The 14,215-nt window shown below is 38.4% G+C and overlaps 1 protein-coding gene across 4 annotated transcripts in view; it reads right to left on the minus strand.

The window, feature by feature from the left end:
- The window catches only part of ATRX (ATRX chromatin remodeler), a 157,098-nt gene that overhangs the window by 61,922 nt on the left and 80,961 nt on the right, over nucleotides 1-14,215 (minus strand). For all 4 annotated transcript variants that reach the window (XM_075068804.1, XM_075068803.1, XM_075068805.1 and 1 more), the window contains 8 exons: nucleotides 13,875-14,054; nucleotides 13,016-13,157; nucleotides 12,651-12,760; nucleotides 9,841-9,987; nucleotides 9,406-9,583; nucleotides 5,095-5,232; nucleotides 4,256-4,431; nucleotides 2,510-2,627 (listed from right to left, as the gene is read on the minus strand). In XM_075068804.1, coding sequence (XP_074924905.1) covers nucleotides 2,510-2,627; nucleotides 4,256-4,431; nucleotides 5,095-5,232; nucleotides 9,406-9,583; nucleotides 9,841-9,987; nucleotides 12,651-12,760; nucleotides 13,016-13,157; nucleotides 13,875-14,054 — 1,189 coding nt within the window. The remainder of the gene's footprint in view (nucleotides 1-2,509; nucleotides 2,628-4,255; nucleotides 4,432-5,094; nucleotides 5,233-9,405; nucleotides 9,584-9,840; nucleotides 9,988-12,650; nucleotides 12,761-13,015; nucleotides 13,158-13,874; nucleotides 14,055-14,215) is intronic.

A 14,215-nucleotide genomic window follows, 5' to 3' on the forward strand; every position in this document is an offset into this window, starting at 1 on the left:
AAAAAAAGAAAGAAAAAAACACATGAACATATTATCTCTGCATTAAGTTGACAACACACAGGGCTATTACTTAAAAGAAAAATATGAATAAACAGACTTATTCAAAAAGAGATACAATTTAACCATTCCAGCAACTACACACATGTAAATACAAAAACCAATAAAAGCTTATTGTCTTTTCTACCTTTGTACTTACAACTTTGAAACTGAAGATTAAAAGTTTGAAGATAGAAACAAAGAAAACATACCCTCTCATAGCTGAGAGCCAGACAAAGACACCGACCCCCAAAAATTCCCTCCCCTGAGCTTTGAAAAATCCGGTTTCCTGATTGGTCCTCTGGTCAGGAGTTTGGTTCTCTTTGTTAACCCTTTACAGGTGAAAGAAACATTAACCCTTAGCTATCTATTTATGACAGAGCCCCTGATGGCGTGGCTGATGTGGTTAGGTCCTACAATGTGTCCCTTGAATAGATATGCAGACAGAGTTCGCACCAGGGTTTGTTGCAGGGATTGGTGCTTGGATTAGTGTTTTTGTTGTGTGGTGTGTAGTTGCTGATGAGTATTTGCTTCAGGTTGGGGGGCTGTCTGTAAGTGAGGACTGGCCTCCTTCCCAAGGTCTGTGAGAGTGAGGGATCTCCTTCAGGAACAGGTTGTAGATCCTTGATGATGCTGACCCCCCACTTGGTAAGGCAACTCCCATCTTTTCATGTGCTATAATACATATACTGTTTACTGTATTTTTCACTCCATGCATCTGATGAAGTGGGTTTTAGCCCACGAAAGCTTATGCTCAAATAAATTTAATACAGAATAGACTAAGTTATAGGGTTGATTAGCAATGAGCTCTACAAGACTACTAAAACACCGTGTGTTCTGCTTTGAAACACACTCATGTAGATGGGGTTTTTTTTTAAATAAAGGTTTTATTCCTTATTAAAAAAAAACAAATTGAAAAATAGCTTTTGGTTATTAGACCTGCAATTTTTATAAATGAAATTACCAACACTGGTCCTTGATGACTGTTTAGATTAGAATCTTAACTGAAATAAAGGAAACAGCCCACACAAAGTTTGAAAAAGAGAACCTAGCGGGCAATTTAGCTAAGACACCACAAACTACACCCAACTATAATCCAAGCAAGTAAGAGAACACTGTGAATATCATATCCAAGTTGAACGTCTGCTGTAAATCACAGTTTGATACAAAATGCAAATAATCTTCTATCATTCTTTTCTTGAATTAAACTTGGGAGGGTAACTGCAACAGCAAAAAAAATCATGAACAGTCACTGCAGCAGGTATATATAATCAATTTAACCTGTGTCATATACTTCAGCCTGTCCAATGCTAAAACGATTAAGTTAGTACATTTGCATGATAGACTAATTTAATAGCAGTTCTAAAAAGCAAATGTATGCTAGGTTATTCATTAGATAAATATATTACTATCATCATCATGACCCCACGTATTCTGCAACTACAGAATTTAACATGAAGGATATTTCATCATCATAGAATAAATTAGCATTGCTAGAGAGTTTAGAGATTGTTGCTGTAGAGCTTTAGAGCTGCTGCTGTGGAATTTGGTCCAATTATGTCACATAAGGCCTTTGGTAGCTTCTTGGGTTACCATTATTGATGATAAATACAACACTATTACTTTAAAAGTGCTGCTGACACTTGCAGGTCTTGCAAGATGCTGAACTGCAAGACCCAAGAAATCCACCAACGTTTTAGAGTCAAGAGCACAGCAGTTCACAGCATTTGAACACGCCTTTGCTCAAGCTGTAAGATTTTTTAAATTCAACAAGTTTGTGTACCGCCTTGCTGCTTCTAAAATACTAAAGGAGTTAAAAATTAGAAAGGCAGACTGATCCTGAGACATCACGGAAATCTGATGACAAAGTTAAGTCTTTTCACTACCAGACCAGTGGGATGTGAAATGAGACAGAGGGGGGAACTCCATATCATGTTTGCAAATGAATAACTTGAAAGGAATAAAAAGTACTGCCCTCGGAACAAAGGCATGCTGAAAGATTCTGAAATACACTTGTGTCACTGCTCTTCAATTTTGAGTTGCCCTGGTGCCAATCTTTGTGGTAGCCGGCACAATGTAGGGGACAAACCAGGTCTAGGATGCAATCAAATCAACTAATTTCCTCTGAAAACAAATGCAGGGCTCCAGATGTAAAAGACTTTGGATTATTACACAAGTTCACATGAAATAACGTGTTTGCTTAAAAGAGTAACAGCAATTAGTCTACATAATGTATGAATTACTTAAATTATATTTTTGGGGAGGAAGAGAAAGGAAAGGAGTAATGAACCACAAACAAGAAATGTAACTATTCGTATTCTTCAATAAATATTTAGTTATACGTAACCATTAGCGCCAAAGTGGACTTCTACAGCAAACCAAAAGGGACCATTTGTAGCATGTTATGAAAACATGGAAAAAACTGATTAAATGATGATTAATCACATTACCTAAGTGTACTTTAGTTACCTACCTGTCAAGTGATCCAAGTAGTACTGATACAGCTTACACTGAATAGACGTCATTCTAACGGCTAGAACGTATTCGTATTTTGGTGGCAGGAACTTTGTTAATGCTGTGTAATCTTTCCTCTGTAATTTTACAAAAGGATGTTAGTTACACAGATAAGTGTGTATAAAGCAAGTGGATTCTTACTCAGAGTTTAATAACCTTTGGCACTTTAAAAGACAAAATGTACCACACAAGCCACCTCTAGGATGTTTTCTAATCACAGAGAAAAAACTATAATACACGATGAAAGCTAATTATACCAGCCCATCTGCACAGGACCATTTAATCTAGTGCAGCTAGTTGCACACTACACATATCTCCTCTACGCACACATTTTAAGTCTCTGCTGTGTCAAATGCAGTTTCAATAGTTGTTTCCAGTGACTGCTTCTCTTCAGCATAGTTACCCTTCCTCAGGTCTGGGTGAACGAGCCCAGAGCGACAGTGTTTGTACATGGACACTGACTGTGACTCCACAGGAAAGTCACGCATGATTTTGGAGGGTGGGTGTGATTCATGATTTTTGAATGCTTGTTTGGTAATGCTATTTCTATTCCCTTTCCTCATTCACTTGCCTACAGTCTCTGCCTCTCTTCATCTGCTTTCTCACCCTCAAAATGGTAGGTATTGACAGTCTGGGGGCCGACAAACTCCCCACGGTTTGTCACAGGGCTACTCCCTTGGTGGAAAACCAAGAGAAGTTTGTTGGACCCAGGGACTAGTTTAGGGCATCTAATAATGCTTAAATATTACATTATTTGTGTATTAAGATTTTCATAGTTGCTGCCTTCCTTCTTTCTGATATGAGCAAGATGGCTCAGTGGGAATGGTTTTGTTTTCCAGTACTGTACTACTGTATATTTAGCTTCAGCTGGGTAAGGCCCTTCTTGCTACCGTGTACATTTCCATTTTCAGATATACTGGTGCAGGAGATACCAAAAAAATTTCCAGTGTGGACCTTTTTTTTTTTTTTTTTAAATAGAGACACTGACTGATGGACCAGCCCCCTTCCCTATTTATGACTACATGGCTCACCATCACTCCCCTTCACAATCATTTATAACATCTCTATGGCAATGCTAGCAACTGCCTAAACATGAAAAAGTAATATTGGGAAAGGATTTATGTATTTTTAGTTGTCTTTCGGGCAACAGGTGTTTCATCCTTTTAAAAAAAGTTAATCAGTCTTCATCTCCCCCGCCCCACACTTCCATCTGTTTTGCTTCTCTCAAATGGAAACAAGGGAGCCAGCTTCAACAGTTAGACAGTTCTCCCCGGACCACCATCTTACCAGACATTTTAGGAAACAGTAAAAGGCAGGCTGTTTTTTAAGTTTAAATTCAGAATATTTCACAACTGAAGAACTGATATCCTACCCTATAAAATAAATTACTTGTCCAGTAAGTCAGGAAAACAATTCTCCAAGTTGTGTGTGTCCTGCCTAAGATACCCTGACAGGGTTTGTGAAGACAGCAAAGCTTTTACAAGATTTTCTGTTTATATGGGATTTCTGAATTATTTACAATTCAAACTAGTTACGAAAACTACACATTGAGTCCAAATGATAATGAGATTACTGGACTATATATGTAGCAATTGTAGATGCAAATTTAGAGGCCTCAGACCATAATAATTTTTACTTCAAAGGAAAGTAGATTACTATAACATTAAGTTACTCAAGTTAACATGGTGGTAAAGTATTTCCATACCTGAACACATCCCGCTAGCATCTCATACAGTATGTGGGCACGCTTCTTCATTACCCTAACATCTACCATGGTGGAGTCTGCACACTGACCATTCTGGATTGGATTTATAAACCGATTTCTGAATTCCTTAATTGATCCAAGCAAATTTTCCTTGATAAAATTAACCATGCAATGATCTGGAAGAGAAAGATCAACTCCAGTTCTTTAAAATTAAATAGTTCCTATGGAAAGGTTTGTTTTAAGAAAAGCTGAAAATGGGTGTGTGTACACCTTTTATAAACCCTTTTCTGTTAAGCAAGGTAATTTAAGGCCAAATTTTTCCCAAATGAGTCCTTAAACACCTACCATTCATATTTAGGCACCTAAGTATTAAGATTTTCAGAAGGAAGTAATCATTTTTGAAAATTTGGCATAAATGTTGATCTGATGCACTGATGTAAGACTTATCTGGAATGTCATAATGCCTGTGGGCTTAAATATGCAGAGAAGCAATGACATAGCAAAATTATATTTATAGTAGGTTTTGTAATAGTTGAAAACAAAATTATGGCAGTTAGTAGAGGCACGCATTACCGGGGGATTTCATTCTAAATTAACTAGACTTCCAAAAGTGACTTAGCATGTAAAGCAGTTTACATCTCTAATACATTTATCCAGATGGTAAACTAAAAAGTAATAAAAATTATTCTATTAGCTGTAAAGCGTGGTCTGGTACCATCAGGAACACATTATTTTCTCCTACTTCAAAACTAAATATATTTATAATAATATATTACTATACTGGCAGAAACGAATTGAAGGAAATGTTTTCTGCACTGACCACAGAAGCATTTACTTACATTCTATAAGATTATTCTGCAGTGGTGTTCCTGTAAGAATTATCCTCCTCCTGGATCGAATAGAATTCATAGCCTTAGAAACAGCAGATGCTTCATTTTTTAATATGTGCCCTTCATCACATATAACAAAGTCAGGGCCTAGAAGAAAATCAAGATGTCTAATGCAATTAACTTTATTTTCTGTAACCACTAGGACACTGGCTATACAAGAGTCTGACTTTGCTCTATTAACAGGCAACCATATGCTATTTTTAAATAAAGCTCTCTAGATTTAAGGGCATAAAATCCCATACTCTTGGCTTGCAAATGCATTCACAGTAGTTGATTTTTCCAAGATATGCACAATGTATTACTGGGCAGGATTAAGGAAAAAGTTTTATAGTACATTCCTATTAAAAATGTCTAAACATTACTATAGAGACAAAATGAGTGAGGGAATGTGTTTTACTGAACCTGAGGAAGAGTTCTGGGTAGCTCAAAAGCTTGTCTCTTTCACCAACAGAAGTTGGTCCAATAAAAGGTATGATCTCACCCACCTTGTTTCTCTAATATCCTGGAATTAACACGGCAACAACAACACTGTAAAATGTATCTTCGCAATGCATATTTTCTCTGTCAAATTTCATAAGCATACATTTTTAAAAGTCACGTAACACTGCCATCTATTGGTGACTGATAAGTTATAAAGAGAACCAAAGTCCAACAGCAACATTCTATACGAAGACAATAGAGCAGTATGCAATATCCTACTTGACAAAGAGATAGAGCTGAAAGCCTGACGAAAGTTACTCAAATGGTAAACTTGATCTGCCCATTGGTAAATGGCAAATTTTATTTGATGTCAAATAATATCAAAGGCCCAACTCAAAGTTCCCCCAAACTTTTTTTTACATTAAATTTCATAATTTCAAGCAAAGCAACTTCATTTTTATTGGGTTTAATGCCAAGACATCTCAATCACTTCTTGATACTTAACCTACACAAAAAATTCTTAAGATTAAAATTTACAACTACCACTACAAATTCGGATGCCAAGATAGCGAGAGAGGAAAAAATATGAAAACAACTTTTAGGAAGCCAGCCCCCTGATCAATCCCTCATGAAGATAGTTTGTTTCCAGTACAGCTTTGCAAAATTCTACCTGCCCATTCATCCACGATAAGTAGTCTTTTCTAACAAGTAACATACAATCTGTTTCTTTCATTATCACAGTCAAAGCCAAATAACTAGGGTTTGTGCTTAGCCTAGTACTTTTTCATAACAAATATGCATGTCTAATCCAGGCTATTGTAGAATAGCTCCTCATCATTCTCCAAGAAGCTAATGCTGGAATCAGAGACCCATAACTCAAAGTGTATACCTATTAAATAACACAAAGTATTTATATTGTATTTTCCATTAAAGAATCTCAAAGTGCTTTACAAATGGAGAAAACTGAGGTACAAAGAAGCCCAAAATCAAATAGAGACAGATCTCAGGGCTACTAATCATGTGTTTTAGTCACATGATTAGTCATGTTTTCCTAATCAGTAAGAATAAGCTGGTAACTCCTTTGTGACTAAATGCATCTTGCCCAATGCACCTTCATGAAGCCAAAGACATAGAATTTAAAATTCATTTGTCTTGCTTTGTGGTCATTGTCATTTGATCATCCATTAATTTTTCCCATGCTGCTGTGAAGGTCCAACCCAGAAAAAGGAGATGAGTTTGGACATGATGGAGATGGAGATAAGGCAGAACACAATGAGCCCTCAGAAAGCCAAGAACAATTCAGGATCTATTCCTCAGAAGAGTGGTGCAGGTCAGCTACACTCAAAGACAATGCCACTATTCTTAATAACGATAAGATATGACAGCCACAGACCATCTTTTATTAACTAGCCCACAACTCAAGGTGAGATCCATATCTTTGCCTTAGCTTCAGCTGAAGAGAGTTCACAGCTTTTCTTCACTCTTGTTATAACTTCAGTGGCCACCCTACTGCATGAAACAGAAAAGCCAAGGCAATCCTGTTTGTAGCAGGGAGATTACATATTAGGTAAAACAGTTTTGCCATGGCTCTCCACTTCAGGCAGCTGCAGCTTTCCAGACTCCCGACCCGCTCAAAATATCTAGTTCATTGTTGACTTCTTCCCTCCCAGACACTGATTTTTCCTAAATTTTTAATTTCCCTACTCAGAAAAAAAAAAAGGTATCCAGGGATCTGAGCTTCCCGATTAGTAGAGTTGCACATTAATCAAACCACTGGAGATGCACATGAGTTTCATCAGTATGTCTTTAAATATCTTTTCATCTCGTTTTAGGTTTTTGAACTAGATCCTTCTTGCCCTTTTTTTTCCCCCCAAATCTCTCATGTTACCCATTCATTTAAAACTGTTTATAGATTCACAGAGACTTTAAGGCCAGAAGGGACCATCATGATCATCTAGTCTGACCTCCTGCACATTGCAGGCCACAGAACCTCACCCATCCACTCCTGTAAGAGAACTCTAACCACTGGCTGAGTTACTGAAGTCCTCAAATCATGGTTTAAAGACTTCAACTTACAGAAAATTCACCATTTACACCAGATGCAACCTGAAAGTGACCCATGTCCTATGCTGTAGAGGAAGGCAAAAATCTCTCAGGGTCTCTGGCAAAATTCCTTCCCTACTCCAAATATGGCAATCATTTAGACCCTGAGCATGTGGGCAAAACCCACATTGCTGAACCATACTAGACTAATAAATCACTTTGGCTCCAATTTTGCAAGGATTTATAGTAGAGTCGTCTCTGCATGGTGACCATGGAGGAGTGGTTCTCACTGGTGCCAGTGACCAGTGCCGGGATAAGGAAGACAAGGACTGAGCCAACATGACCAGTTGCCCTTTAGATGGCACTGAAGGCCCCAGTACCAAACGGTAACCAGTGGCCACATGCTCTCTTCCACCCACCAGCACCGACACCACCGACTCTTGTACTATCTGTGACTCTGGTACGAACAGAAAGAGCAAGTTTCTGGTTGAAGCTAATGCCTCAGGTGTGGATGGCATCGCAATAGTCCGGCACCATGCTGACCTCCCAGTGCTGACAGTTCGGCTGGTAGCAACCTCAACAGAGCCCACATAGGGGCAGGAATCAAAGCACTGACTGAGCTGCCAGAGCCAAGAAGTGACCTGATGCAGGTCACAGTCTGCTCTGGTCTCCATCTCTGGCCTTCCTTGGGATTGGAGAACATCCTCTCTCAGTCAGCAGCTTCTTCTGTTTCTCCCTTGGCACTGGGGATGACAAATGGTGCTTTGACTCCTGGATAGTGGGAGAGCACTCCTCACTGACGCTGAGATACTCGGTGCCAAGTCTGAATGGCACGGTTCCAAGGAGGGTCTCAGCTCTGCTTCCATTAGCAGGGACTTCGGTCTAGCTTCCCCGTCCTTTTTGGTATGGGGCTTAAAGTCTCTGCAAATTTTGCATAAGTCCCCAATATGAGCTTCACCCAAGCACTTAAGACAACTAGAGTGCAGGTCACTCAGGGACATAGCCTAGTTTCAAGAAGCACAAGGCTTGAAGCCTGGTGACTGAGGCATGCCTCAGTACTGAGAGCATATGCTAAACAGAGAGAACTAACTGAACTAACTACCAAGACGTAACTAACTATCAACACTGGCAACCAACCAGCAAACACTGAGAACTATGTACAATACACAGAGAAGACAAAGTCCACTAAGAACTTGCAAGAGTGAGGGGAACAGTTTCACCAACTGTCATGGGTGGTAAGAAGGAACTGAGGGGGTGTGGGGCTGGCAGGGCCCTTTATACCAGCGCAATGGACATGCAGCACTAGAGGGCCCCAGAGCTGACCTGACGTATACTACTGAAGAAAAAATTTCTGGCGACTGTGCTCAGGGCATGCATACACCTGCACTGGAACAGACGTGCTATCACGAAGAAAAAACAAGGCTGACCAAAAGGGATAATTTAACAGATGATGAAAGGTAATCAACATATTTCTTATATCCATATGAAAAAAAGATACCAGGTACATCCCATACATATGACAAGAGAGTCCTAACTTAAAATACTCTAAAGTCATAACTGCAAATTTCTGTAAGATAGCTGTGTTATTGAAATCACTCATGCAGAAACTAAGTTAACTGTAAATAAAATAGCTTAGTGGGTTCATTAATACATTATTAAATGATTTTCCTTAAAGTATATTTAAAAAGAAAAATATTAAAACATTTTCCACTTGCTAGAGTTCTACATTCAGCCCATCCCTTTAAATGGACAGCTTAATTGCTACTTCGAATCATTATATTAACAACATTCACTTACCTGGATCAACCAGAGCCTTGTTAAATATTTCCTTAAGTTTTCTACTTTTGACATTCCTGCCTTGTGCAAGATTACGGTACATCTCATAGCCTATGATCATAACTCCCCCATCTTCCTGCCAACGCTGCAGCATATAGGATCTTTCTTGAGGGCGTTTTACAGTTGCTAGTTCAGAGACCTGTTGAAAGAGAATACTGGATGTTGTATTCTGCTTTTAGCCAAGATAAAACAGGAGCCTTGCAGAGTACTACACAACTTTTACATACCTAGATCACACTTACTACATCAGTACAAGTAAATTTTCTGTCTACATAAAACACAGCCTCTAGTGTGTATTTTGAATGGTGTAAGTTTATCAATTACTCAAACTGTTCAGCTATATAAGGGACTTTAAAAAAATAAAAAAAAAAAAGAGAACCCTTAAAAATGAAATACCTCTAGTTTCTCATCATCTTCTAAACCTTCTTGCCATTTTTCAAACTCATTCAGCCAGTTCAAGGCAGTGTTCAGTGGACAGACCACGAGAGCAGTGCTGAAATCCAGTTTATCACACAACAGAACTGTATGGAGAAAACTTACTACCTGTAAAGGGAACGAAGCAAACTACTACTTAGTATGAGAATTCTTAAGGGGAAAAAAAAAAGTTGCACACAGACACACACAGAACCATCATCATTACATACATCCATGTCCAGTTTCATTCTCTCCAAATAATGTATAAAGTTTACAAGCAACAATCTTCCTATCCAAACAGCCTCACCCTTTTTTGGGGAGCAGTCGCTAAACAACTCACTTTTCTGCTTTAAATGATCTCCTTCAATCCTTTCATTTTCAAGATCAAGTCTAACTGTTTCTGGAATGTTGTGTCTCTTAAATTTCCTTCCCTGGTTAACTTATGGCATACATTTATTACTCTATGTGTGAAACATGTCTGCCAAAGTTCTCAATTTATTCACAGCTTCCTAATTTTGGATGATATCTCCAAGTAGTTGATCCATTTCGCAAGCATAAAAATCGTCTCACAATTTCATTAATAATTTTTGTAATTTTTCAAGTTTCTATTAGGTCATGTTTGAGCAGAGCCATCCTCAGGGTATGGCAAATCGGGGCAGCCACCCTGGACCCCACGCTTTGGGGAATGGCTTTGTGTGCGTGTTGTGCAGGGGATGCTAGGCCGGACCAGGAGGAGGTAGGGTTACGGTGCAAGGGGCCATGTTGGCCCAGGGGATTAGCAAGGGGCCTGGTGCCGACAGCAGGGGTCGGGCCCACCCTCATTAGTGGGAAGCTGCAGCAGCAGCCCCAGCCTGCCCTGCTCTACCAGCTCCTGGCATTGCGGGGAATGGGGTGGGAGAGGAGGGGAGATGGAAGCTGGAAAGAGGGAGGACAGGGAGGGGGAAGGGGGATTTGGGGAAGGGATGGAGTGGGGGAGGTGGTGGTGTTTGTCCCTTTCCCCGCACATCCCTGGGGACAGCCCTATGTTTGAGCCTCCTTTCTTTACCAGTGAGACTAAGACCACTCCTTAAATTACTTATAAAGAAAGACTGGAGTTTCTTGAAACTTGGCACCAGTCTTGCATTACGTGCTTTCCAAGTTAACAATTCCTTCAGTATGGTGACCAGTTCTGTACACCATGTAACAGTTCATTCCAAACTTCAGGACTGTGCTGCAAATATGCAATGTTCAACGGACACTGAACTGTTTTCAGCAGCCCTTGGAACTATGCAGCATGCCATCACCAGGGGGAGAAATAGTAGACCTGCTCTTATTAAGATGAGACCTGCTGTTAACATCTTACGTAAACAATATTCAAATGTGAAAGGAAAGAAAAAGTGCCCAAAGAAATTGGTAATTTAAGTCATCCTGGAGACTTTGACCACTCATTTTCCTTGACTTTCATCTCACTGTTATTTCAAGGTATTATAGAAAATCTCTTAAAACCAGTCTTAAATCCGCTTCTTACAATGGATATAAGTGGAAGACAAAAGAACACAGAAGCAACTAAAGGTTAGAGGAAGTACTGAAAAATAATTGTAAAAAGGGGGGTGGTAATCAATTGTGATTAGACTGCAAAGAATGCCCATGAAGACACAATGTACGTTTGTTACTGGCCTCCTGTCCAATTATAGGAAAGTTACACACATTAATTCCTTAATCATGTGAGCAGTTATAGGTGACAGAAAAAAGAAACATTCTGCTGTGAAAATATTTCCTAATGACAGATAATTATCAATTGAAAAAAAACAATTACCAGATGATCCAACTAGCACATCTGTCACATTAATAGACTCCAATATTTTGCAAGGTCCAGTATAAGGTACTAAAGGTTTGCCTAAAAGTTATATTATGCCTAATCCAGAATTTTGAATTGTTTTAGGAAATACTTAAAGGTCAATTTCAAGATTTATGTGAAATCATAACACTTCCTATGATTTAAGACTGACAAAATAATCATGTGTGACATCCATAAATGTTGATACTCTTAAAAGCATCATATCTTCCAAGAGGATGCTACTTCCAAAGACAACAGTCTCCTCACACCAGAGATGAGACTATTTTTTTAATATATTAAAATCTAGACTGCATCTGAGTTGCCTGACTTTAATACAACTTAATATTCCTTGAGAAAACAAGGACTAAATCTCTACAGAACTCTGCTATAGTAGTACTGCAAATGAAATCATTGACAGTGAACAGACAAGTATCTCAGACATGACCAGGGGATAATCCAGGAGCCACTGAGGAAAGGAACCAGTTTAAATAACACACACTGAAGAAGGAATGTTTTAAGAGAACATAGCCTACCTGAAAAATAAGAGTAATGTTAAACAAATTCAGAAATATGGGTTTCAAATGAACATAACAGGTGTGTGTTCATCCTCCTGTAGCTACATATTATTTTGGAATGCAAAGAAGCTGTATGTATTAACTCTATACAAATCATACGCTTTTAATCTAATTTAGTTATTTTTAGGCAAGTACAATATGCACACTGATAGAGCTCAGGGTGCATGAACATATTTTATAAACGGCAAATACATATTAACTCCAACTCTTTGAGGAAAAGATGACCAATCTCTACCAACATGCACTTCCTCTTTTTAAGCAAAGTCATTAGGCCATTGCCCAGAAGGGGTGGGTCTTACACTGTGTCCTGAAAGCTATTAAACTTGGCATCTGGTTAGACCAGATGAGGGAGTGGGTTCCAGAGTACAGGACATGCTCATCAAAAGTCCTTTGCCACTTACCTGCAATGTTTTTCCTAGACCCATGCAATGGGCAAGAATGCATCCGGAACCTGCAGATTTCTTTGTTTTTTTCACAGATTCACAACAGCAATCCCACATGAACTGAACACCTGGAGAGAATTTTTTTTAAGAGCTCCTTTAAAAAGTATTAAACATTTTAAATTTACTAAAGAACTTATCTGAAAAGATATTTTTATATAAATCAACAATCAGATTAAGATATTTCCAATACAATAAAATAAAAACCCAAAGTTAGCAGCATTTCCCTACTAATTGTACATAAGACACCAGTTCAACATGTAGGTTCTGCCAGCACAAGAAAAAAAAAAAGTTTTATTAATATAATTCTCTTTATATTTTCTCACCGTCTACTTGATGTGGTTTCAGTTTAGTAACTATGTTTCTGTGAACCTGTACTATAGGTTCTTTGGTTTCTTCATCTTCATCTAAAACCAGTTTAGTTGTGATCGGACACTTTAGAGGTGAAGCATCTTCTATTTCTATCACCTGGAAGTAAACAACATAATGCATAAGAATGCTTTGCACATGAATAATTCAAGCTCTTTTAAACACACAAGTTCAATGAAATAGCAAGGCCTTATTTGCTAAATTCAAAAAGATAGATTTTAAGCGATATGCTCCTTTTATCCCCTAACATCTCTGTTCAAGATTTGTCTCCACAAAAAAATTTAAACAATTGAGACACGAAACAATAATTCCCTGTTTATTGATCATTAACCTTAAATAGAAGAGCCTTATTCCGCAACAAATCACAAGTTTAAGTATGAATGTGTGATTCATGGTGTGACTGTCCCTTTCAGGGTGATCAGTTAACACCTGTTCTGTGGTGTGTCCCTTTAAGATACTGGTTCTCAACTCGTGGCTCACTTGTGGCCCAATCAGCACAGAGCTGCGGCCTATGCGACATGCTTAGGGCTATACAGGTAGTGCATATACTGTGTGGATGTGGCCCACATAACACAGAGCTGCACATGCGGCCCACAATGGTAAATAGGTTGAGAACCAGCACTTTAAGATGTCTGACCACTAATCCTTACTATCCTTAAAGGACTTGTCATCCTATTACAAACGGTTACACAAATCTATACCTTTTAAACACTTCAAATTCCTCATCCTCAGCTAAACTTGTCTTTAAACACCATCAGCAATTAAACTTTCAAACAATATCTCATGCAAAAGTAAAAATAAATAAATGACATGTACCTCTCTTAATTTCTCTCTCTCTCTCTCTCTTTCTGCAATACGTTTTCTTCTCTCTTCCTCCTCTTTCAGTGCATTTTGTGTTTCTGTTCTAAGCTTATCATCTTTAAGAATCTTTCGTATTTTTTTCCGGCCTTTTCCAGGAGATTTTGAATCATTGTCATCTTCATCCTCAGAATTACTCTATTGCAATTCAAAGGAATTAATCATTAGTATAAAACCTCAGACACAAGGATTATAATCCTGACTTTTGAACAAACGATCAAACTTTGTGACACAGTTCTTACCTAAACAGAAAAGGAAGTTTTCAAATTGAGTTATCCAGCATAATTTGAAAGATCCTT

This window comes from Chelonoidis abingdonii, chromosome 8, assembly GCF_003597395.2.
Source record: "Chelonoidis abingdonii isolate Lonesome George chromosome 8, CheloAbing_2.0, whole genome shotgun sequence".
Classification (NCBI taxonomy): domain Eukaryota; kingdom Metazoa; phylum Chordata; order Testudines; family Testudinidae; genus Chelonoidis; species Chelonoidis abingdonii.